A 27,503-nucleotide genomic window follows, 5' to 3' on the forward strand; every position below is an offset into this window, starting at 1 on the left:
TACAAACGCTTAAAAAGGTGTTGATATCAGCTTGGCAGGTAATATTTTTATGTTTAAATTTTTGAAGCTCGACATTACAGTCTTCCTCATCCACCTCTGTTGTGTGAACTGCTGCACTTGTTTTCCAAACTGAACCATGGTTGTCTCACTCTTTGTATTTCAGACCTACTCTCTTTGGCTCTTTTAGGGAAGTCCATTTTTGTTCAAGGAGACATTGGCTTCAAAACTTCCCAAGACCGTTGCAGACTAGTCTTCCCAGATGTTTGAATCTCTTCATGCCAAACATTTTGTCTGTTACTATCACATGCTTTCGAACCATACATGGATCGACTATCGAAACACCATCTTCATAGGTGTAACTGTTGGATTGACGGATTTATTGGGAATTCGGACCGTTGGGACTGCCAAGGAATGGTGGAAGAGAAACAAAGTGGAGGGGATTGAAACAAATTAATCTAGAACTGAATGTAGTTTAGTGAAAAAAGGATCGCCCTTTCTCAGCAAAAATACCAAAAGTTCATAATACCAAATACTACAGTTGATACGGCAACACATTCTTGTACTCTAGTTTTGCTCATCCCTCTCTCACTTCAATCGGGTGTTGTAGCACGATTGTCAATTTTGGTCAGATTGATTTTTGAGGTGCAATTCAAAAGATCATCTGAAAAAGCTCCAACTAGAATGAAGCAGCAGTGGCTATCTTCTGTCATGTGCTCTCCGCGATCCAGACAAATGCTTCCCAGAGTCGACCGAAGTTCTACTTTTTCCTTCTGCAGGCTTCTCTCCTTCTTGATCATGCACTTTCTTCTGCTTCCGCTGGATCTCCTCAGCATGACGCCGCCACAATGACTCTCTCTCCTTCCTCGGCATTTTGTTATATCTGGGATCATTCTTTAAGAGTTGCTTGGCCGTTGACCAAGATGTAATAGCAGTCTTACCATCTTGTGTTTCTTGAGCTGCAGCATCCGCACTTATAACCTCCGTCAATAGAGCTTTAAACTCCACCGCACATCTCTAGAATCAATAGGAGTTCAGTGAGACCACAAGACTAACTTTATACAAAGATGCTATTGCAACTTGACTGCAGTAAGACGTGCCTTAAACTTGCACATAAAAGAACTCGCAACTACACGATCTTTTAGTAGGAAGATTACAAGCAAATATGTGATGCTTAACATACATCTAATCATAAGAAAATAAAAATGATGATCATAAATGAAGAAAAAAGTTTCGTTCCAGGAATTACTCTAGCAAAAAAGTAAAAGAGAAAATGAAACTGAGTAACTCATGATGTAAGAAACATTCATCGAGAAAGATTTAACAAATAGCAAAAGAGAAATCTCTTGGTCCTCCCTCTCAGTGTCCAATAATGACCCCTCTTTTGGATTACAACATTGTTATAACCTCATACAGATGATAGAAGAATTATTAGCTAAAAGAAAAAACAAAAGAAAGAAAATGCTGATATGAGGGAAAAAATGAAATTAGAAAAGAAAATGCCAATGTAGGCCATGCCTGGAAGATTACAGATCATGTCTACTGCAGACATTTTCAACTAAATAAAATATCAAAGAAATGCCAGCTTACCTCGTACAAAGTTTTTACATGCTCCCGGAAAAGCTTCTCCAAGTCAGATTTATCTAAGTGAGGATTTGCTGCACGTCCTTGAGGATCCTTTTCCAACTTAGGCTTCGATTCTGTCCAGGATGCCTGCACATGGAGAGTGAATCATTGCTGGTTAATGATCAAGCAAAAGACCAAAGACCATTGGAAGAAGAACCACATACACAACCAAGGTTTTACATGGTTTTCCAAACAACACCTACGTCCATGGCAGCAGTAGATGTTTTCACATATTTGTTGTTTACAAATTACAGGACATATCCCCTTATAAAAGATGAAAAGTATTGCTAGATAAGACTCCACATCTCTAAATATGATGACATGAAAATTTACCATGATTCAATCATTTAGTGCAGTGGTCTTGAGTGTGGTGGCCTTTCGTGTATGGATGCTCATGCTACCAACAAAATAATGTCCACGGAAGCCTTGTCGATTTACAAGAGATACATGAAATATCTAAAATTTTCCAATGAGAATCACAAAATGGGCTATTTATCTTTCACACGATCATCGAGGAAATAATAACATTAAAATGACAGTGTAGAAAGAGTGATACTAGTTATGCGTGCAAAGAGAATATGGAAAAAACACATGAAAATAAATACACATGAGAATTTCTGAAATCAAATTCTGTCGGACAATCTTTTCAGCATAATAAAGAAGACCTGTATGTATGTTACAAAATCAGCTATAGTAACACAAAGTTGTCAACAATGAAGCAATGGCAGAAAGCAAGGTTATAACGCTATGAAAGTGAAGATATGGTGCCTACAACTTTGAAAAATATAAAGACCCCAGCAGAACTGGTCAAACTATTTTATGCTGCTACATAACACCTAACAATGTGACTGTACTTACATCGTCTAAAAGTCATTAACCAAAAGCGAAATATTGATGCATAAGCATATCATGGAATGCACTTATTCAAAGGAACCATGATACCATCTTACATTTTACTAAATTCCCAAAGAGCAAAAGCAAGAACCTTATGTCACTATCCATTTAATAGAAGAAAATTCCAAGCAGAGCAATTTCAAGTAAATCCTGTTCTTCCCCAAAGAAAAAAAGAAACCCAATTCTCTAACCAGGCCTACTGTTTCTCTTAAGCTGTAATCAGTTACCACAATGAAAGCAAATTCAAAATAACTGTTTTTCCTCAATGGTTGGTGAGCACTAGAATATCTTAATGCTTCCTATCCTATCTTCAAACTATCTTTTAGGCGTCTAAATAATCCAAATATATTGGAAGTGTATATATGCAGAGCAAAAGAAGAAAAATAAAAAAAAAAGAGGCCAAATGGAAAGCATAGTCGTCAATGGCGCCGCCATAGCGAGCGCCTGGGCAGCACCGAAAATGAAAGAAAGGGCCTAGGCGGCCTGGGTTTTGGCTGGGCTGCCCAGGCCCATGAATTAAAAAAAAAAATAAGTTAATAAACCCTAATTTCCTAAATATAAACCCTAAAAAAAATTAACTTAATAAACCCTAATTTCCTAAGTTAATTTTTGGTGTGTACAGCAGTACAAGCTCTAATTATACCGATTGAATCTTTGAAATTGATGTGATTTTATTAATCTTTGAGTGCTCTAATTGTTCTGTTAGTGTTTTCTTTTTGGGATGATTTAATTATATGAAGTTTTGTTATGTTCAATTTGTTGTTTTATGTCTTATTCAACCCCTTACACATTAATCTAATCAAAATAATACTAATTATATAAATATATAGATTATTTCTTATATTTGCGCCATCCTTTAAAAAGGCGCGCGCCATGCCGTGCGCCATGGCTCCAGGAGCCCTTGGCGCCATTGACTACTATGATGGAAAGGGATGGACACTTTTCAAGGAAGAAGTCCCTTTTTCTCCCCCCCACCCCCCCTTATATTCTGCCCCAAATACAGAAATTTAGATCTTCCCTTCCACCAGTTGCACAAATAAGACAACCTTGGATATCGGCAGAACCATAGTTCATAGTTATAAAAGACGCGATGTTGCACCCTGTGGCTCGAGACGCAAATGGCAAGACCCCATTGCCATTTTCATGGCGCTTGATGATAGCATTTCAAAATCTATAATTGAGAGGATCTTGGATGATTCACTCTCTGGAGCATATCCTTAGAGCTCATGATTTTGATGCAAAATTCATATGGCCCAATCAATTGAGTTTGCCCAAAAACACCCTAGCATACACCCACATGGCCTCAGACAATTTCCAACCACCGTGCCACAGAGCTCGCCCCTGATGCCCTTTAAACACTAGCAATTGCTTACTTGTGTAAAAGAACTACTCAGGATTCCAAATTATCATGCCAGGTATGTTGTCTACTACTTGTAATGAGTATGCCATATTATGTTGATTGATTTAGCTAACGTTAAGAATTGCATCTACAACAGAGTTAAATATTATACCATAATAAACCTACTCATAGAACACATCAATATAAATATTTTCAAGAATCATATAAAGATATAAATACCTGAGGATCTTTTATTGTTTCTACCAATAAAGCTTGATATGATTCTAAAGCCTCCTTCCGGCGAGCTTTCTGTCTCACTCTCTCAACTTCTTGTTCCTCCCTTTCTTTTCTCTTGCGTAGAGCTCTTTCTCTTTCCTTCAGTTTCTCCTATAACCAAAGAACAAATACATACCATAACAATCTCGTAACCAACAAATAGTAAATAACTAAAAGGGTTACAAAAGAACAATCAATAAGTTGTTCCCCAATTCATGGCCTCCATTGCAAGTGAGGGACAGCATTTAGTTGAAATAATAGAAGAGCAGGTTGTGATGTTTTCCACTGCAATGCAAGGTAACATAGTGATATATGTAACTATAAGAAAAACAGAGTAAGATTCATCACGATATATCTTACTTTAATCCTTCTTTGGAAGTGATATCGACATTATCATCTCATGAAATGCCTTGTCTGGTTTCATTCAATCTTGGAAACAGTAAAAGAAGTTAAAACATGTTTGTTGATATGTATTTTCACTGGAAATATTGAGCTATCACTCTTGTCTGGTTTCAATTTTCAATTTTTGAATCAGTCAAGTTTGTTGATATATATTTTCTCTGGAAATGTTGAGCTATGGTTCGCATCTCAGTCATTACTTCTTTTTATACATCTACATACATACAAAATTTTACAATCATTAATTTTTTAAAAACTAATAATATATTGTTTTTCATAATACTTTGACATGACATCAATAACAATTCTAAAATCAATAAAAATATAACTATCAACTTCACCCAAGTAAAAAATGTATTTGATTTGACAGCCTAACTATAAAAAAAAAAAGAAGTTAGCATTTTCATCAAATAAAGAATTTATTGTTTGACACCACTAACATATCTCATTTATACACGAAAATCTATATGAAACTGAAAACATACATCTCCCACTGATAACTGGAAATTGGAAATGAAAACAAAACCTAACATGTCAGTTTTGGAATTGCTTAAATATCTGAGTTTCTGGTGCATTTTGATCATCCTTCAATTCCCATATACAGCTAATTAACCCAATGGACAGACCGCATGCAAATCAATTATATTTTGAAGAACTTATATGGCATCAAATTTTACTTCCAAGAGAAGTTACTATGCTTAATAGCAGAACTTGGACATCAAGTACATCATATGCAAAAACTCATCTCTCTCTCTCTATCTCTCTGGGGAGTACGCATGGTTTGTTCTCTGGGATGGAGAATTTGGTTCAGAAAACAGAACCAAACACAGTGGAGAATATTTTTCCTAATCAGTCAGAAGATGAAGGGGCTTCTTCGTTTTCCAAACAAAGTGACATGCACTGAAATCGGAAGTTTATGTTGAAATCAAGAAAGCAGAGTTTGTGTTTTAACAATGGAGCTCATAGATCAGAGTGTGCATCTCAATAATGGGGCTTACATAGACCGTCCCGACTAACACAGCAGAAACTTGTCACTAAAAGCGAATCCAGGACATAAAATGACAAACAAAAATGTTACATCCAAGCTGCATCATGGACATAAGGAACAGACTTTCAAAATATAAATGTGGGTTTGAATATACAAATTCCTTTCTTGATTCATAGCGAGTTAACCTTAGATTAACATGTAGGCAACAGACTGCAAAAACGAAACAAAACCCAGAGATGGGCAAATGTATTGATTGAATTCTTTCTGATGACAAGGTCAAATATCTTAACCTAATCAGGAGAATGCATTTCATGAAATAGTTAATCACACCTACTCTTAGATAAGAAAATTGAAAAATTTTGGGAAAATGTTAAGCAAAAGGAAAGTAAACATGCATATTAAAACAGAATTAGCAATCTTGATTCTTGAAGGTTGGAAAAAGTTCTATCACCTCCTCGTCCTGTTTTGCCTTTGCCTTTCTCACTGTCTCTTCTTCAGCGGCCTTTAGTTCAGCTACATATTCGTTGAATAACTTCTCCCTATCCTCATGCTTGACAGACTTGTATCTGGGATCACATTTTAAGCTTTCCTTCACCTGCCAGAGAGAACTCATAACTTCATAAAAAGGTACATGTGGAATAAGAAATGGAATTTGTGTTTCACAATGAAATAAAGATAGATCTTTAAAACAGCTAGGCCAGACAATTCACCTGTGTGCTCTTACTTAACAGGTAATCTCAGAAATTGTTTTAAAGACTAAACACACACAGGCATACACGCATATATTCGTCTGTTGATACTAGCTTCTAGTAAGATTAAAGGAGATAATGAGGAAAAGAAGTCTTCTTAAAACCTACAATTAATTACATAACAACAGCTTGCCATCTCTCTATAAGTCCCCCAAAGGTAGACCCTTAGGGAGCCCCGTGCCTCGCACCAGAGAGAGGTAGGTGGCTTTCCATACAACTATTAGTATGTCCTGTTAGGTGCTAATGATCCAAAAGTCAAAATCTGAGATATCCTAACGTCTGGTTGGGAGGTTAAGGCCTTTTGGTTCAACCTAACAGATTGCATTAACAGTCTCCATGTTCATATTCCAAATATCAACCCTAATCGGCTGATCCACCAAATAACTTATGTTTAAGCAATTTTAATATGCTATATGAAAACACCATCCCTTTTTCAGTTCCATAATTTATATGTAAGAGCTTGCAGGTCGTATAGCAACAGCTCATGTTTGTACAGGCAGCCAACAAAGCTGAACAAGTTACTTATTTCTCAAATAAGCTGTATACAAACACTAAAACGTACTTAAGAACAATTGGTGCTTATGAGATTATTAAACAACCTCAGTCAGCATTGTTTTAGGCTCCTATGTTGTGATTGCTGTATTTGGAGTTAAGCATTTCAAGTCCATAATGATAAATCCATTACACTTGTTTGGATAATTCTATGTTTCAAATTATTTGAAATTCTTTTATTCCCATTTTGAGCTACTTTGAGTAATATTGTGACGGATTTCAAATCCATTTAATATTGGAGTCATTTGAAATCCTTTTTTCAAATTCTTTGTTCAAATCTAAATCCTTCCATACAAATGAAACCTTAAAGAATTTAAATCAGACTTCAAGATGTGTTTCAAATTTCTATCTACTTCAACAAATGCATTCACCACAAAACAATTCAGCTACATTTTCTGGCCCATAAAGAAAGAACAAAAGCTTTTGGTAAAGAAATCAATCAGACTTTCTTCCCTCATATTGTGAAAATGTCTTATTCATATCAAATAGTACATCATTAAGTACTCAGTGATACCACACCATATATTGAATCTTTGTTCAAAATCACTGTTAACAAGGAAATGAATAGACCTTGCTGAAGACCAATAAAGCATAATTAGTCTCACAACATTTTCTTCCCTCAACAATTAGCTGGAAGATCCTAGGAAAAAGAGCGGAAAATTTTAAAAACAAGCAATTAGTAAGTTATCTTGACTGCAATAATTTAATAATACCAAGTCAAAATAATTGACACTTCCCATGTCCTGCCGAACAACTGTAGCCAGGTTAAGTCAAGCCTTCATGCCAGGTTCAGCACAACCACAGAAGTTAAAAATAGATCAAGATTCTCCATTAACCAGCCATGAAGATCTGGCCTTCAGCAGTATTATCGACTTTATCATTTTCATAATAAAATGGAAAACTCCATCAAATTGTTGAGGAAAAGCATGGATAGAGAATTCATTTCCTATTTTATGTCGAACCACTATTTGTCAAGCTTTCTGCTTGTTAGTTTATTCATCATATTTACAAACTGTAAACCTCCTACTGTTTTTATAGTAATAACCAAACCCAAGTCCTTTTGTTTCATCAGTATATTCATAGTGTTCTATGCACTAAGTCTTCAAAAGATTCTCCGGAAAAAAGCAAGAAAGTCTTTGGCATCACCAGCATTAGCATCACTCGTAAAGAGGGAGAAATCACTCATTGTTAACCCTCAAAGTACTGAAGTTAGCAATGCACAATGAGTATCTATTTAGCAACTAGCATTCACACATGCATGTACAAGATTGTTTGCGTAAGCCTAGCCTTCACCAGGGGGAACCAGAAATAACATTTAGTTTTGGCATAAACATACCTTTGACCAGCGGGAACTAGAAGTGATATCTCCTTTATCATGAAGCATCGACTTGAAATTAGATATTGCAGCAACACGCTCTGCTTGAGCTTTTTCTTGCGCAGTCCTTTTCAGAGGAAGAACCCTGGAGAAAGGAGGTAAAACCTAGGTTATGAAATAGAATACAATAGACTTAGATAAACTGAAGCTTCATCACATCCATCAAACAAATCCAAGATTATAAGAACTCACACCAAAGGTTTGATGTGTTAACTTAATATGAAATGCGATACAATAAACTTAGCTAGATCTGTTGTCTACTGCACTGTGTTAATATTTCTGGAGTTCAAGAAAAAGGAAGAAGAAAAAGAACTCGGCTATTAAACATCCAACCATGCCAACCAAATGATATGCCTGCACCACCAACTCACATGCGAAAACAAACTAATGTAAGGAACACAAAACTAGTCAATTGAGGGCCTAAAATTCAATATTAAATCTAGACAACATTTTCCCATACATTCACACATGAGGACATAAAAAGACTGTACAAAAGGATTAATATTGAATAACTATACAGAAAACATTATCATGTAGCATAAAATTCTTATTTGAAAATGTGAGTCGTTATCCAGTTCATACCACCGTCAATTCCACCGAGTGATTTACATATCCCAAAAGGTATTAAAAGGTTGTGCAGATTCGAGGCTATTTGTATGCTGCAAAGTTAGATACATATCATTTATTAACTCCTAAAGTTGCTCTCTTGTATCATTAGCATTCTGGCTAAAAGCACATCAAACTCCAGACAAGTGTGACATGTAATTCCATGAAAATTACAGATTTAGGACTAAATATATTGAACATTATGCCTTCACATATATCAGATTCTCTATGTGTAGATATATATATAGAGAGAGAGATGAACAGAAACAGAATAGATTATAAAAAGATAATATATATATATAAAGAGAGAGATAGATAGATATAGAGGGGGGGGGGGGGAAGGAAGTAAATCCATTTTGAGTGATCTGTATGTAGTGGAGATAGAAGAAAGCCATACTAAATGAGCATAAAGAGTGGGCTAACTTCCTCTCCCATGTATGATATGACTTGGATAACATGAATCTTCAATATTTAAAAAGCACACTCAATGAGTACAGCATAGAGAGGAACAGGGAACCTGGAAGATGGGAGTTCATGTCTATACCTGCTTCACACTCCAAAAGGGTCAATATATTCTCTATTAAATACCTAAGTCAAAATGGAAAATGGGAAGCCAACTACTAATTTCAATGGATAAATAACATCTAATGTTATGCTTGAGGCTTGACCAATTATCTGTTGTCCTTAATTACTTTTTACTGGAACAATGATTGAAAAAAAATAACAAGGTCCAAACTGGAGCAAAAGTATAAATGAAGAGAGAGATGGTTACCACTAACACATTTGGTGTAAGTACTAAATTGTATGAAAATTATACCTCTCATTTAACAATGCCTCTCGTTCTTTCCGGTCCAAGGCCTGAAAACGTGGATCTTCTCCCCATCTCCTCTTAAATGTTTGATAATCAGTGTTGTGGTCAATATCCTGAATATTTAAACACTTGTCTTAGTCTCTTGACTCCATAATGCCTATCCAAAATTCAAATTGTAAAAGAAACAGAGAATACTTTAATAGGAGACAATTGCATCAAACCTCCTTTGCTTCTTCGAGTAACTGCTTGAAACCCTCCAAAGCAGCCTTCTGAGCAGCTCTCTTTTCCTTCCGCTCCTCTTCAGCACGTGTCCGGACATAGTGTTCAAAAAGAGCTCTTCGTGCACTGTGGTTTGGTATAGCCTGTACAAGATCAATTTCATGAAGACAAAGCAATGGCAAACACACTTTGTACTGAACCCCTATAAAGATGCATAAAATAAGAAAGTTAAGTACATAACCAGTGATGGGAGACCAACAAAGATTGCAGGAAATAAATCCATTCAAGTTTCTAGAATCCAGTAAACTTGTGGTGAAGAAAAACGAAATAAGAAACAAGTAAATATAATAACTGAACTCTTCTAAGAGATATCATTGCACATGTATCATGTTTGAACCATTTTTTCTAGGTTGTTTCCATATTCATGCAGACCCTCTCCCATTCATAATAGAGCTTAAAACTTGAAATTGGAAAATTTCAGGGCACAGTCATAAACTTCTGGAATAAAATCCCCCAATTATTCTGACAAGACTGTTAAGACATGGCCAGTCTTTCTGGCATCATAGAAGAAATGAAAGCATGATATCGTTTGCTGAAAGCTACAAAAATATTAAGCAAAAGAGTCCACATTGCTTGCTGGACACAAGATCAAATAGCCTAAAAAGAACAAAGTCAACAGTTCAAACATTTAGGATATGCAGCATAACAACGACACAAATTGGCCTGAACTTTGGGAGTTTTCCCCACAAGATGTAGACTACCAACACCAGGAAGCCCCTTCTAAATAAATAAGATAGTCAAGTTGCAGACTTACTTTAGTTATTTAACACAGTTTATTACTGAGAAAACTTGACCCAGAGATGCCATGAGATTTTCAGGGCTTGTCCATACAATCTGTAATTTTCAATCTGGGTCTGGCTGTCTATTATTATATGAATTGGATGTATATTGATTGAGTAAATGTCTCATTTAAATAAAGATTGTGATTAAATTATAGTTTGAATATGATATTTACTTTGTATGATAAAATGCATGATAAAAAAGAATAAGTGAAACCAAGTTTCTAATTGAATGGATAAGATTACGCAGGTAACATTTGTGCTGCTTTTGTATATAAATACAAATTGAAAAGCAGGTAACATTTGTGCTGCTTTTGTATATAAATACAAATTGAAAAAAGAACAAAAAGACAGTTTAGAATATGTTTGTTCTTACTAACCAAAAATACAAATAGGTAAAGCCAAAAAAGGGAAGGAAAAATTTATATTGTATAAATTCTCTTATTCAAACTTAGAGGAATAAGAATAGTTCAGATATGATATTTGAATTGTTTCAAAGTTGCCAAAACACTTGAGCAAATAAGAAAACCTTAAGACATGCAACCCAAAACAAACACTCCCATAAGCTCTCTGGAATATAAGCCTTTATATAGTTTTCAACCATTTCAATTAGTTCTATAGACATTTATTAAGCCTAAAACAGACACTTCCTGTAAGCTCTTTGGACATTAAACCTTTATCCGTTTATGGACCACACAGATTCTCGTATTTTTGTTTACAATAGAGTCTGGGAGGCATAAAAGGCCTTTTACGCGTGGAAGGAGCAAAATCATATCGAACACTAAAACCATAATCAGCAAGCCCAATTATTATTCATCCATTGATCTATAGATCCAGTGTTCCAGATAAGATGATTTCCAAAACTTGTAGAACTGCAAAAACAATTTATTGCATGCATGAAAGGCTGACAGCAGATGCAAGCAATCAACTATATATTCAGAGAATTACACTTAAGCCACCCCCATCCCTCCAGAAGATGCTAAAAATTATCAACTCCCCTTCCATGTTTAAAAATTCAAAAGACCACCTCTATGAGAATACTCTGCTAGTAAATGAAAATGGAAGTGGTTCATCTATGCTAACATCATAATTTCCCTTTCAAAGCCCTAATATCACGGTGAGCTTTGAAGTTGATGCATTTTCAGAGGAAAGTTTTTTATAATTTTGAAATATAGAGGGGGGAGTTGCTAATTTACCATTTTCAAAGGGTATGTAAGTGTAACCAACCGCATGTTTATTCGCTTGGTTGGATTCAATAGCTTCCTTTTGCAATCTATTTATTACCAGAGGTGTTCCAGATACCAATATTTGACTGTAATGTAAAATTCATAGGGCTTCAGATGCTGTGGTTACAAAAATATATCTAGACCCTAGATCGGTACTATTTATAATCTAAATTCTAATTATCTATTCAGCTAAAATGCAGTACTCCATAAACACAGTGATAAAATAGACCAATGCAAAGACAAATTACCAAGGTATGAAATTCCAATAGCATAGATACACACCTACATAACCCTGACGGCATCAAAAAAAACTTATAACATTAAAGCAAGTTCTTCCAACTGCAGAATGTAAACACAAGTATAACAAATATATATAAAGAATCTCTAGAAATATGGTATGTCCCAAATCCACAGAAGGTTAACACATTGCTAAAGGAATAAACAAACCTTAAAGCGTGGATCAAACACTATTTTAGGAAGTTCTTTCTCCCATTTTGAGAATGGTGCCACTCCCCGTTCCTTCAGCATCTCCTAGAAATTGCAAAAGCACAAAGGTAACTTAATGCCACAGGATGTTAGTATATGAGCGGAAATCTTTGAATCAAAAGCAAAACAAGTGGTACATATAGCCAGCACATAGCAACAGAAATCTAAGAGGACAAGACAGAAGCTGAAGAGCCAACGCCATCATTTGAGCTATCAGCTACTTAACCAAAAAATTCAAAGGATAGTAGAAAATTATCTAAAAGAGTTGAAGGCCCTACTTGTGTGTATGTCAGCATCAATATATGAAAAACGGAAAGAGAGGGAGACAAGCGACAGAGAGTGGTAAAATTTCTCAAAATCAAAGTGGGAAAGGCAATAGCATGAAAAAGGAGCATTTGGTAGTGTGTGAGAAACACTTCCAGGGATAACTTAATGAAGAAGAATGTTCACTCAAAACTGTTTAAACTCCAAGGACTATGGAGAATCATGCGCCAGCAAGTTGAGTAGCAGAATATTAATAAAAACTTTTATTTCTCACATCTAGTATTAATCACATTTGCTTCCCCACTCTTCATTTAGCGATATGAAAAATATTTCAAACTAGTACACTTGGAATAAAGATTTCAATATTTATACGATCAAGAAGTACACTTTTTTAGTACAAAATAACCAAATATACACCATCTGTCCGTAATAGTTTAGAAAGTTTATCAATTTATATTGTCTTGGATTGATCACACTCTCCGGGTGCCAATGATAGAATATATTCACTGTAACAACTCTGAAGCATGGTGAAAGATGTTCCAAGTAAGAATTATAAAAAGAATCATAGGCTTAGGCCCTTCTAGCCACTCTCAATTCCATGCCCCCAATGTTTTCCATGCACAGAGTTAGACAGCTTATAAAATCCATTGCATTGCTCGACCTTTACTGGAATCAAGAAAGAACTTCTACAGCCCATGCTAATCCCATGCGCTCAATCCAATACATAGCTCATCTTGGACTTCACCTTTTTCAGACTTTTTTATCGTCATCTCATATCTTGACTTCAGTTCATCAGCAAGACATGGTAGTCTTCTATGCATATCATAATTTTCAAATGGACATTGCATGCCGCTCACAGCCACACCAACTCTTAGTTATCAAAACAAGTTTTATTCGAGGAAACAAAAAAGTTTTTAGTGCTGGTGGCATAATTTATACACAGACAAATTACGCTATTTTACCTTGAAAAGCAGGTTGAAAAACACTTCTATAAAGATTCAAGGGAGAATAATCAACTGAAGACTTTATATGATGATACATATAACAGAAGCCTTAATTCATTTAGAAAATGATTTGGAGTGATGAAGAGCGGACAAGCTCTCCAGAACAATGCAAGATCCATTTTCACATGCACACCATTAATCATATGCACATTTGGGCTCCTCAAGAAGCAGAAACAAGATTCAAGTAGTTACGCTAAATGACCCCAAATTAGTATTACCAAAAAAGACAAGTTAAACAAGACAAAAAATAAAAATACCTTAAACTGGAGGATGCATTCCTCCTTGGTGGGTCCTCCATCTTCATCCTCTGAATCTGAAGAGGAATTGGATATATCACCATCAGTATTCGCATCCTTGCGCTTCTCTTTATTATTTTCATTCAGGAGACCCTTGATGGAAGCCTCCATAGGTTTTGAGCCATTTAGTTCTAAAGCCACTGCACTGGACAAAGAAGGGCCTGGGGAACTAGAGTCCGGCATTCCAGAATCCTGCAACTTCTTTTTTATAAGATCCAGAGCGGATGACGCCGAGACACTTGAGGGTCTGATAGCTGTGGCGTCACGACCTCCTGTGTTAGCAGCAGGTGTGCTTAAATTAACAGCATCAGGTCCTCTTTCAGTTATTATATTAGTAGCTGTCACTGATACTGACTGTGCTTTCAAAGCATCAGCATCCTGCTTCTTTCTCAACTCTGTCACCTCACTAGGTATTTGCCAGCTACTTAACTGATCAGGAAGCATATGACATTGTCAGATTACAAGTCCAATCATCTATTAAATAAGCAAAAAGATACAAAACGAGAAGCAATGATATAACCTGATACATTTAAAAGGGTTAACTATAGGGCCCTCTATTGAGGTTTATCCACCATACATGCCCCACCTCAGAGGTTCAATATCAGTTTACAAATTACCTCTTCCATATTATCACCATAATGGAAAAAGATGGCATAAGCATATATTATGAAAATTCCGCTGCACCTCTGCATTATTACACCAAATAATTGGTACAACAACCCCTATGGTCTGTCTAAATTCAGACCAAGCCTCTAGAACTAGTGCAGTTTAGCAAAATTCTTTCTCTAATATTTGTTTCTTAACATAAACTACTAAATTATTCTCTCAACTGTATACTTTGACACATTTGTCTACTTCAATATTTTAAAAGTGCAGCAGTATCTGGTCTGTGAATGCACAAGAGTTTCAAACTTTTTTAAATATAATTTTAAAAATAATGAAGCACACATATTTAAGCTGCCTTTTACTTTTCTTGCCAAAAAATTAAAACTAGAAAACACTAATGAAAATGTCATTTTATTTGAATAAACAAAAACCTTATTGGAAATTCTTACACACAGTTATACTTAAATTTGTTGTCATTACTCCCAACAATGCCACCAAATGTTGCTTGCCCCGGGATTTCATTCTCCCATGACTATGAGGAAGAAAAGAAGAGAAGTGGAAGAGTCCCCACTCTAAATCCAAGTTTGGCGTCAACAATAATGTCATCAATAGATTCAGAAATTTGAGTTTATATTTAGTAACCTTAATTGAAAGGTTAAAAGTGCCTGCAATAAAAATTTCAATTATTTTGTCATTTATCTAATAAACTGCTAAGGATTTATTTGTAATTAGGATGAACCTAAAGCAGGTTATAATTGGATATTTCAAAAGGAGGGTCCTTGTATATTGGACTAATCTTGCGGGGGTTTACAGTTTCGGATGAAGGGTAAATGGGTCATTTCATCCAAGAACCAGTCTTTGCAACAAATATTAGCTTTAGGATAGGTAAACATAATTTGGACAAACCTCATGGGAGGTCATATAATTAACCTAATAAAACACACTTCATGCAAAATGCATAGTTTATGGATGATAATAAGAACACATGACGGAATTGATGCAGAAGAGCGGTGATTTTGCTAATCAAGGGGCTGTTCCATGATGGGAAGATGGGAAATCTATGATAAAATTATGAGAGGAAATACCATCAATTGTAAAACAAAGAATGATATGCATAAAACATGAAATGAGAATCGGGGAAGAGGGATTGCAATTCAGAGAAAGATGACGAAGTACCCTACACAATTAAGTTGATCGAAATCCACTCTGACTCCATCCAATAGGGAGCACAAAGTCAACTAGGATCTGGATAAAATGATATTCAGCACAGAATTTGCATTTACAGCATTGAACTTATTTATAATGAACAAACTTAATGACTAACTTATACTTGCATTCCAAATATGCAGACCCCACATTAATTTGTGTTTTTCATGACATGTTCAGGAATAAACTAAAATTGTAGTTATCGAAAGAATGAAAGGATACTTTTTTATATGGAAAACTCGATTAGTGAGGGAAAACAGTACAAGTTCTGAGGAAAATGAAAGCCTTGACCACTTCTCACAAGATCTCCAAATATATAGCCTCTGAAAGATGTTATAGATTACTAGATTCAACAGCAGCATTAATTGGAATCACTAGAGTTGTTGCAGCAGAATGAACCAAAATATGAACTCTATCCAAATATAACATTAACAATTTATTTTTTCCCTCAAAGATCCTAGCACTCAATTTGTATCCAATTCACAAACAAAACAAGTCAAACATATGGTGCACATTATATTTTCTGATCCATTCATTACCATTGAATGGCTGATTTCAGTCAATTTACTAGCAAACAGACTTTGAGAAAGTAAAATTTGCAAGAAATGCAATAATGCTCTACAAGGGTCAAACACTAATATCAAGCAACTGTAGACTGAACTGCAGCTAACAAATCAATTGGTGACTTTTCTGGATATGCGAAGAAGAACTTTAATTAGAGACAGCAATAGACAGAGAGAAGCAACGAAATTCAACCACCTCAAAACCTTGTCCAGTACTTGTTTTCATTCAGCTATATGGAATTGTGGATCCTTATATTTCTCTCAATTCCATGAAGAGAATCTCAAAATATTAAAGCATAAAGGCTATGTCCTCAACAACCTTAACACTTGTCATTGTCATATTTTCAGTCTAATGCTAGTCATCCACATATTTGCTAGGGAAAAGATACTTTTCTTCTGTAGAAGAAAAGAGAACCAAGGAATTGTCAGCAAAAACCATCTTATATTGTATAAAAAGATTATATTTGGAGAATGATACTATACTGGTTCTCATAAACAATCTACTCCATATTTTCGTAGTTCTATGGCCAGACCATGTGCAGACATCATACTTTGGACATTCCAGAAATGGCACTAAGCAACTGACTGCTGACACCAACTTGGGTTATTGGTACATTACTTGGGCCAGAGGGATCGCCAAGAAAGTTGTGATGGGTATAGTTCAATTCTTTTGTACTGTCGCTCCGAGAAGGACCTTTTTCCAATATTATGTTTGTTTTTATTTGTTTATACAAGGCGCATTTATCACTTGATAGCTCTGGTTGTATTAGTCTGGATATTAACTTCACCCATTGAAATCTACCTTAATCTAACAACATATTACATGCTAAACTTCGTCCAGTGAGCATCATTTGTCAAGCATTTTACTTTGTTCAGGAATTAATTGGAATCTTTGGAAACAGGACGGTCAAATGCAGGACATTGTTAACGAATTCTTTTATTCAGGAAGTTGAGTATAGAGCATGTCAAATTCATTTACCTTTCAATGAACAATCCAATATGAGGTTTACATCCTTTTTGGTGGTTGTCATGACTCATGAGCATGCAGTTGTCATGATCCAGAAGTTAAGGATTTACACATTTATAAAAGAAAAAAAAAAATAGATTACAGACAGACAGAAGAACCATTTTCCATATCAACATTGTCCAAAAACAAAACGTAGGTACATGGGCATCGAACAGAATGAACCCAGAAAAGGGAAAATTTTATGAGCGAAAGCGAAGAAATCAGTTCCAATTGCCAAAACATTTTGCTCTATGAGACACCTTACTAATGAGAGATAGCTAATTCGGAATGGGGCTACAAGCTTCAGGATTGGGACTATACCATACCTGAGTTGTGGTGTTGTAGTAATATCTTTTGCCATCATTTGTGGTGACCAATGTCCAATCAGTTCCAGTCAATTTCTCCCTGGCCACATAAGAACATGATAAGATATCAGAAAGATTTCATAACAGAAACTGCTCAGGGTTTAGAAACAGCCTTCAGAATTTAACTAGACATGGCAGAACAGAGTCAACAGACAAGTAGTTCCCTTTGGCTGTTTTATATAAGACTAATTTTGACAGAGAGAAAGATAACCAGTAACAACAGTCAATTGCTGACTCGAGACACCCAGAGATAACAACAAAATCATTACGAAAGGTGAAGATTGACTCAATTATGATTGTCTTAAGAAAATCATATTAGCTTTTAGGAGGCAACATATTAATCTTCCTTGATCATAACAGCTGCTGCTCTGTCATCTCTGATTCCAAAATCTACTGTGAAAAACTAAGATTACAATATATCTTCTTCCAGGGACTTCTTGTTGCAATACAATGCGCTTCTTAAATCCATTACATCCTGTAACCTAGTTGCAAAAATTAAAAATCACCAAGTTCATAAAATTGCCAACTAAAGAACCAGAAAGAGTACGATTAACTAGATTCTCCAACAAGATACGGAAGTCTTAGAGCCCACACTTACAGGTCCCCATAGGCTTTTACTGAGTGCAGTTCTGTTGCATTTCCTTAACCTTTCCATTAAGCAGTTCTCTTCATTTCATTTCTCATCAATTACAACCAAACAAGAATCTATAACAAATGCAAGCAGCAAGGCCGCTAATACAGAATGATACTTCAGCATCCAAACACAAACAATTAGAGAGGAAATTTGAATCACTTCTCTTCAACAAATATGTCTAGCATGGGCTAGATTCATTTCCAAATGAGGACACCTTCTGTAACTTAATAAGCAGAAGTAAGACCATATTTCCAAATTTTGCCTGCTCAGTGCCCTAGGGACTGAACAACTTATCCTCAAGTTTAATACCATGAAAGGTGTTTAATGTGTTTCGAGATTGAATAGATGACATTAGTTTTATGATTGTTCAAGTTGTGGTGGAGAGTTGGTTTCTTTGCTAGAGAACCTCCAGGGATGTGTGTTAGCCGCTTATTCGATAACTAAAGAGTGGTATTTCGTTGTTGATTTCTGAATATAATGAGATTATGGTGCTGAATATGTTGAAACAGTATATGATGCTTTGAAGTGATATTGTTGCAGATTAAAGAATATTACTCCTGATCTATTGTTGTGCTTCTGCAGGTAGCAAAGTGCAGCAGATTTAAAGTATGGAGGTGTGAGCACCGCAGAAATTTGATTAATTAATGGAGATGAATGGGGATTACTGTAGATAAACTGATTGCCACTAGTTTTGTCAAGACTCCAGGAACAGGATGCAATTGCCTAGCTTTAGGTTTTAAACAACCTCCTCTGTGCAGCAGCTTTGGAGTATCCTGCTCAGATTGGTGCTTGGAGGTGCTACTTGCAGGTTGAGGAGCAGTAGCTACTCAGATGCAACGAAATGTAGTTAAGCTTTTAGTGTCCTCATATATGTTTATAATCACATTGCTACTGTGATTTTCTAGTGTTTCTGTAGAGTTGTCCGAAGCTGAGAGCATCAGATTGACTGACTTACAGCACAAGAATTTTTGCAAAAGGGAACTTGCATCTGTCACGTGCCGACAGGGAGGGAGTTGCAGCAGCTTATTAGCTATTAAACGACCTGCAGAAACGCCATTGCAGCCATAGCAGGGACTATTTTTCTAGTGTTTAATGCTGGAACATGTGGAGGCTCTATCAGAGAAGGAGTGTGGCTGATCAGTGACACAACAAGAGTTAGAAGGGAGCTTTATGCAGTAAGACAATGTCTTCAATTGAATTGACGGATCAAAGTGAGGAGTGGACGCTGGCAGCATTTTATAATGATTTAAAACTTTGGGCTAAATTTTTCAGCCCACATCTTCAGGTGTTTGGAAAACAAACAAGGCCATGGATTTTGATGGTCAAACTGGGTTGAAGTTGGAAGCCAATTTATTGGGGCAGCAAGCATGGGCATCCACTCGGCTGTTTTGGGACTTGAGAGCAACTGCTCCACGCAAAGTTTTGAAGGGAATATGGGAATTAAAGTGCTATTTTGGGAGCTTGGATGCACAAAGCTCTCATTGAAGTGGAGACTGACTCATCACTCGGCAAATTTGGCTTATGTTAAAGAGACTTCAAGGATCTAGCTTAGTATACTTAGATAGGCTTTACTTTCAAACTTCAGACTTTCTATGTTGTACAAAAAAGATTGAAAGACATTAGATAGAACTTCATACATAGAATTTGAGATTAAAATTAGATGAAAATTAGATAGAGTTGAATAGAACTTGTGCTTGTAAAGGGAGTAAGTACTCCTCGACTCCTTGTTCACTCCTTTAGAATTGTACAGAATTTTAGAGAAACTATTTTTAATTTTTATTATATAAATAAACGTGTTGAGGTCCACCCCCACCTTTTAATAACAAAAAAAATTAAGCTATTGAAGCAGGAAAAAATTTACAAAGCCTCGCTAAGCAATTACTCAACTATTTTCCTGGAATAGTAATGATTACTAGATGACCGAAGCTCACCGTGAAAGACATCAATACTTGCCTCTCCCAGACAGTGAAGCCATCAAGTAGTTTTCAGTAACATTCCACTTCAGTACCTTTTACTCTCTTGTTATCTGTTCTTACAATTAGTGGTAATTTTTCAGTACAATCAAGAGAGATTTGCATACCAAATTCCAGTTTTAGGAATAAAATTAATCATCTCTCAACCTGTAAACTGTTGCTAGTATATCATTAGCCTTTAATTTTGAAATTTAATATTTTCAATAAGCTAATCCAGTAAATAGTGCATGGAAATAGCTTGATACAACAAGTTAAATTATAGCGAAAGAGGAAGTCAATGTAGAAGATAGAATTCTCCATTGTAGAAAGTGAACTCACCATGAAATAGGAGTTGGCTGCACAGTTGCTTTATCTGACTGCATTCATAGAACACAATCACAGCTCATCAAGGAAATATAGAGGAAGGTCACAAGACAACAAAATAGCTATAACAAAACAAGCATTCATAGGAAGATAGCTCAAACTGAAATTACGATTAGCAAAATCAGCTGTTTCCAACAAAAATATATGCAAAGAAAAGGTCGCTATGCTATTCCAATTTCTGATGAAATGCTGCTCAACGGTTTCATATTTTTCTTATAAGTTTTAAGAGCCAACAAAACTATGGCAAGTTCCTTGCCTAAAATGATAATTTTGTAGGTCTAATCACGGTTCTAAGTAGCATTTTAAGTGTTTCACCAGAAAATTATCAAGAATGTGCTACTCAGTGTTGTCCACTCCCAAGGAATATTGCAGAAAAAACTTGATTGAATCTAATACCATGGTTTAAGCAATTTTACATATTCATGGAGGGCTGCAGGCTGCAGGCTGCAGGCTGCAGCATTCTTCTGTTTCTCTACTCTTCCTCTATTCATTCTTCTGTATTTTGCTCAATCATTTCAGTACTCAAAGCTAATCTGATATTTTCTAGAAATTCTTCATCCCGCAAACTATCCTGGCTGAATGCATTGAAAGGGAACTTTTTGCCTATGTTACTTATCACATTACCTAGATAGGCTTGCCTTTCTCTAAAAGTCTTTCAAACAAACCCTTACCTATGCACCTTCTTTCAATAATATTAATGAAACATAACTAAATTCATGGTCATCATATACATTAAAATTAAAGCACATATTTGGGATATGGCTTAAGGACATATACCAAGTATATTTAGTTATTGAAGAACAAGAATGAGAACAATATGAAGATTGAGCAGAAGCAACAAAAACCAAATGCATAATGGAACTGCCTAGATTATAGAAATTAACAAAATGCTGGTCATGACATGCCACACACAATACATATTATAGGGAAAAGGGAAAGAAACCCCTTAGAAAATACAACTGACATCAAATTCCCAGAGATGATAATAATGCTTGCAGTACCTCTCCTTTAAAACCAGGAGGTTTCTCATAAGTGGACTCCCCTGTCAATGCATTATAGTAGTATACAGTCCCAGTTTCCGTCCGGTGTGCTGTCCAAGCATCCAGTTGTTCTTTGATTGGAGCTTCATCTTTGGTTTCAGCATTACCAACATATTTATTGTTTTCTACAAAACATTCTCGCAGCATTAAGTGGCATGATATAGTGTGTTAAATCCTAAATCTAACAATATTTAAGTGGAAATGGACTTACCAACTCCAGGAGGTAACTCCGCCAGCCCAAAACCAATGGCCGGTTGGCCACCTGCAGTAGAGGAAGATGTAGGAGCTCCAACTGCAGATACTGCTGGAGAAACTCCTGGAGGTTGGATATCAGGCAATGCAACCGAAACCGGTGGCGTACCACGAGTCGGTGTGGGATAAGGACCAGGAATAACAGCAGCAAATGGTGAAAATGGTGGTCTGGCGAAGGCACTGATCTGCTGGGGCTGCAACCATGGTCCAGGAGGAGCAGCATGAGGAGATGGGGATGGGTACATAGAAATTACATTATGCTGTGTGGAGGGGTTAGAGAGAATAGGTGCTGCAGGCATGAAGGTTCTTGGAGGTGCAGCAGAATCTAGAGACGAGGCCTGGGCGACAGAATTTGATGGAGAAGGGAAAGAGGAAGCGATCCCAGGGGGGGCAGGTGCTACAGGAGTATTAGGCATCGCTCTGGGCACTTGAAATGTTGGTGGAGGTGGCATCCAAGTAGCCATGTTATTAAAATTATTCGATGCAAAATAAGTTGCAGAGGGACTTGAACTTGGAAGAGCAGGGTGAGAAGCAGACTGCATAGCTGGTGAAGAAGTACTTGCTGCCGTATCTTGAGTACCATCAAGTCTTACATTCTACAATCAGAAACAAATCCACAACTATTAGATTACCAGACATCGCTAGTAACAATCAACTTTAGTATGAGAATAAGATCTCAAAGTGTACTGTAGCGTAATCATTAAGAGAATACCCAGCAGACTGGCTTCAGTCCCAATCAAAGCCAGGTACTCACCAAGACTTATCTTAATCAAAATCTTTGCATTAGTACAATTGTAAAGTCGTCAATAAAGCTTGTTCAACAAGGATTACGCTGTTTATGAGCAACTATACACGAACAGTGTGGGTTAAGTGATTGTCATCACTATTACACTCACTGGTATTAATTCATACTAGACAAATATGTTCTCTGTCCTCATTGTCTTCGTTAAATTTTCTCCTAGAGAATATATTATCTTTTTCACAGTTCTGCTAGAAGCTGTAAACAATACTAGCTACCAGACCCTTCCAAGCTAATAAGTTGTGTTTGTAAATGCCTACTTTTACCACTGAAGATCTTCAGAAACTTCTTTTACTCGTTATATTTCATTCAAGGGTACTCAGGAAACATGACTTTTACAGACAAGATTACCAACAAAACATGTTAATTTAGACATTACTCAGGTATGAGCTTATGGTAATTGTGTGCTAAGAGAGAAATGGTGCAAGATGTGTCAAAGTAAACTTTAGTGACAATTGACATGGACTCAAATGGCAATAAGAAAATCCAGATGAAATGAGCCAATGAACTGAATAGCAAGTTTGATTGTTATGCTGCAATATAAGTCAGGATCAAATCTCATGGCAAATGGCAATGAACCACAAAAATAATTAAGCTAATGCGTACAATTCTGTGTGGTTGATCTGTCTGCTTTGGCAGCACATTCCCGTTCAAAGAATAATTTCCAGCATGCAATGAACTTCCTTCTGGAACAGCAGGAGCACCTGAAGGGGCTATGACCTGTACTGCTGCTCCAGGTGCAAAGGAAGCAGAATGTGACGGGAGTGAAGAACCGGGAGGTAGCATGGATTGTGCAGGATATGAAGCACTTTTTCCTCCTGCAGAGAGACCTTGCTCAATGGCCTGCCACAAATAAATAACAGCAATCAGAACTGCCTGATAAACCTATTCAAAGCACATGAACATCTTGAAACACCATTCTTGACTTTTTATGACGTAAAAGTATTACAACAACTTAAGTCCTCTGCACAAATTTACTTTAGAGCATAAAGTGACAACACACTCCAGTAACTAAGTTGACTAAAGAGAAAGAACAAAAAGATATAAACCATATTGATATCGTAAGGCAGATGAAGACAGGATAAAATAGTAAAACTAATCTGATAATTACACACACATTGAATTTAGAATCAGAGCGTCAAGGGTAGATTTATAGGCTAAAAATATTTTAAGTATCATAAGTAGTTCATCAACTGCTGATCTTCTTAAATATGCACATGTCTGAAGAAGGTGATTGAATTTACTACTGGTAAAGAATATGGAAATGTCAGACAGATGGTCATTTGTTCTGCTTCTGGTAAAAATACATGCTCTCTAGATATTTAAAAAATTTCAGATCAAACATAGATATGAATCTAATGAACCTTTTCTCTTTTAGAATAAGATGCACATAAACTGACTTTTTTGTCATTTTCATACCATAATCAAGCACTTTTGAGGCTCATTATCCATGGACATTATGCAGCTCCGTCTTCAGTTCTACCAAGGTGTTAAAAGAACCATATTGACTGGCTCTGAAGTCACATCTTAAAGCAGGAGGCATCATCCTTCCAAAAATTGAATTTTTCTATGAAAACCTATGTGGATTTCTGATGGAAATATGCATAGATGAAAAGGAAGCTACAGGGTCCCTATTTTCTAATTTGTGTGTGAACTACTAACTTCCTTGACTTAATTCCCCGCACGACAAACATAGCGGCAGTGAAGCAGTGCAACTTACAGCACAAATCTTAACTATATGACAAAGTTTCTTCCCACACTTCAGCTTGCGATGAAATCAATTCGCTCTGCTAACACGACTAGTAGTTATGTTCAGTTACACTAACATAAAAATGGGGTTCTTATGTATTAGATTTAGACTTGGACATTTACAGCCAAATGCACAAAAAAAGCAGTTAGAATGGTGTCATACTGCACAACATCAAACGCCTGGCACAAATATATCACAAAAATATCCACCTAATTAACCGTAATGCCCATACTAATTACAACTAGTGCAGTCTTAGCACATTTTTGTTTATAAACAAAAATGCAGTCACGAGGTTGGTCAAAAAACTGATGGTGGGAGTAAAACCCATACCAGGAGTGGTTTTAACAGCTGGTATCAATATCAGATTCAGAGCACCCACAACCTATGAGACTTAAAATCAATCTCATGCTGTTCAATCAAAAAGCTTATCAAATATATATAATTATTTTCTGAGCATACATGTCAAGTGAACATTATGCATTGAATCTAGGAAGCTCCTACCATGCTAGTTGATAACAGCTGAGCACCGCAGAACCAGCTCTAGAATGCAAGACATTGGATGAGAAAGATGGAGCGGTACTCACAGACAGACCCGAAGACATAGGAGGAAGGGATGACGAAGAACCTAGAGACTCTGACTGCATCACCTACAACAAACACATAGCGCTCCTGATCAGCATAATGCTCTTCCATACAAGTAAAAGGAATCGACCAAAAAGTACAAAATTTCCTCATTTGTACTGACAGGACTGGCAGATGACAGTTGAGAGCTTCCAGGAGGCATATAGATTGCATTCAAGTAAGAGAAGGAAGGTCGTACGAATGCATATCCAGCAGCACTGTTTTGTGTCTGTTCAGATGCATCATTCAGTGGTGCAGTTCCAGTTGAACTAGGAATGGAGCTCTGCTCCACCATTTCTCTTCTTAATTTAAAGTAATTACAATAATTTTCTTGATAAAACACATGAGTTCATCCCTGTACCGCCATTCAGATTTAAGAAAAGAAAAAAATGAAATGCTTACATCAAAAATATGACTTTTCAAACTTACCCACTATATATACATATATATATATATATATGACTTTCAGAAGAAATCACCCAATTGACCAAGAAACCAATCGCTTTTTTCCATTGTGGTACACAACCCACGGCTCACCTCCTTCAGAAACACAACCCATAAAGAAAATTTAAGGGCTCATTTTAATTTACAAATATATATGTACATATACATCCCATGTCTTCAAAAAGCAAACCTACTTGTTACAAAGTGATTGTGCAGCACATAAATAAGCAAAACAACAACAACAAAAATGTCAAGTACCAACCCAAAAATATTAAACAAAACAAAAACAAGTGCACATAAAGGACTGAACAGAGGAAATGAAACAAGTTCAGTGTCGTCAACAAAAGAAATAAAGGATTCAAAATCTCTTCCAAATTCAGTCACTGCGAAAATGGAGAACAAGCACGAATGAAAATACCTTGCGGCTTTGCCAGAAACAAAAACCTACGAATTTGGCGAGAGGGAGAACTGAGAAGCTGCGGAGAACTGGGTTTTCATGAATTGCGAGCCAATTATGCAAAAGACGAAATCTGATTGTCTGATAAATATGGACTTCAGTCAATTTTAAAAATTTCAATTGATAGAAATTAGGATTGGGTTAATAATGGCAGATTGTTTTCGGTTGAGCTATTAAGCCCAAAGGAGGCCCAAATCCTGATTAAACTGACGTAAGGTTACTTTTCTCATCTGCTTTCCCCAAAAAAGATAGATATTAATTTGGGAAATTCTAGCTCAAATCCGACTCAATCGAATTTGAATCAATCATATGACAAATGCAATATATTTGTCATGCGATTGAGGTACACCTCAAAAAAAATGACAAATCGCATAACAAGTGTGATACATTTGCTCTGTAATTAATTTGATTCGATCAAACCTGATTTTTACAAAAAAAATCATTTAGTGATCTACCTTCAAGTTTCACGATTCTATTTTTATATATGTTTAGCATTTTGAAGGTTGAATATACTTTGCCTTCTAATAAACTATTAGTAAACAAAAAACAATTTCGTCAAAACAAGTAAACAAGGATTACAAGGGATAGTTCAATCTCGTTCCAAATTTCATCCATCAATAATTTGTTCCACCCAAATACCATCTTTTAAAGTAGACGAGCCCTAAGGCCATGTTTAAAGTGATTGAATCAGTTATAACTGAATATTCGGTGCAATTACTTGTTTACTTACAACATGGGTGGTCCGATATTAAAATCCCGTTTGGTTTGTATTAAATTATTTATTATGCACAATCACACATTTTGTTCGTATTATTGGAGCAGGTATTAATACCGGGTCTGATTTTACAATCTTAATTTATGGGATAACTTAGGTGGGATACACTATCCAATTGATTAGTTTAAGTGAGGATTAAAACTTTTTTTCTTATATGCCCTTCCACTTAAAATTGACATAATATTTATGATCCATGCATTCACTTATTATTAAGTAGTTGGTTGGTTATTTTTCACCTTGATTTTTTTCCTTACTTGTGAAATATATGTATGTTTAAAAGAATGTACTTTATAATTTAATAATAAAAGAAAATAAAATCATTACTTCATTTATTTGGGACATTTGAAAAGTATTTGAATTTTGATTAGTTACTAAATTTCAAAAGTAGAATTTTTGCCATACTTTTATAACTTTTTTTTAATTAAATCTTCATTCTTTTTTTTCTTTTTTTATTGAATGTCTATTTTGAATTTCTGCTTCATATGAATGTAGGAAAAAAAATAAAAATATTCCATATAAATTATTATTTTAAAAATTTTATTTCAATATATATTGAGAGGGTTTTATTTGTTGTAATAATTCAAAAGCTACGATGTTAAAATAAAAATAATTTAAAAAATGATACCTTTGGTCGTTTTACAATACGTCAAACCAAACACTGTATAATTGATGGTGGGATCAGTTGTCATCTTGTTTCCCTCCC

The 27,503-nt window shown here is 35.8% G+C and overlaps 1 protein-coding gene across 6 annotated transcripts; it reads right to left on the reverse strand.

The window, feature by feature from the left end:
- Window positions 1-440: 440 nt before the first annotated feature.
- PRP40C (pre-mRNA-processing protein 40C) lies at window positions 441-26,143 on the reverse strand. Of its 6 annotated transcripts, XM_088878440.1 has the most exons (18): window positions 25,987-26,097; window positions 25,554-25,664; window positions 25,249-25,353; window positions 25,088-25,150; window positions 23,360-23,596; window positions 21,914-22,550; window positions 21,664-21,827; window positions 20,618-20,655; window positions 17,654-17,732; window positions 13,908-14,375; window positions 12,344-12,427; window positions 9,834-9,974; window positions 9,619-9,725; window positions 8,157-8,280; window positions 5,971-6,114; window positions 4,097-4,243; window positions 1,588-1,710; window positions 441-1,014 (listed from the first exon to the last, which is right to left on the reverse strand). In XM_088878440.1, exons 3-18 carry the CDS (start codon window positions 25,285-25,287, stop codon window positions 697-699), a joined length of 2,913 nt encoding a protein of 970 aa, XP_088734566.1. In that variant the 5' UTR covers window positions 25,288-25,353; window positions 25,554-25,664; window positions 25,987-26,097; the 3' UTR covers window positions 441-696. The 6 variants fall into 6 exon arrangements, with proteins under 6 accessions (XP_088734566.1, XP_088734565.1, XP_088734564.1 ...); XM_088878439.1 differs by lacking the exon at window positions 25,554-25,664 and having other exon boundaries at window positions 25,987-26,143; XM_088878438.1 differs by lacking the exon at window positions 25,554-25,664 and having other exon boundaries at window positions 25,249-25,479; window positions 25,987-26,127.
- Between the last annotated feature and the right edge of the window lie 1,360 nt (window positions 26,144-27,503).

Source organism: Sesamum indicum, linkage group LG3 (genome assembly GCF_026168435.1).
Source record: "Sesamum indicum cultivar Baizhima isolate 11 linkage group LG3, ASM2616843v1, whole genome shotgun sequence".
NCBI lineage: Eukaryota > Viridiplantae > Streptophyta > Magnoliopsida > Lamiales > Pedaliaceae > Sesamum > Sesamum indicum.

Excerpts from the sequence above, each read along its gene's own strand:
- PRP40C (XM_088878438.1), bottom strand. The coding sequence starts at position 25,419 with ATGGTGGAGCAGAGCTCCATTCCTAGTTCAACTGGAACTGCACCACTG. Across the intron at positions 9,726-9,833 it reads TACTCGAAGAAGCAAAGGAG|GATATTGACCACAACACTGA; the intron begins GTTTGATGCAAT and ends TTAAATATTCAG. Across the intron at positions 1,015-1,587 it reads ATGTAAAAACTTTGTACGAG|AGATGTGCGGTGGAGTTTAA; the intron begins GTAAGCTGGCAT and ends TATTGATTCTAG.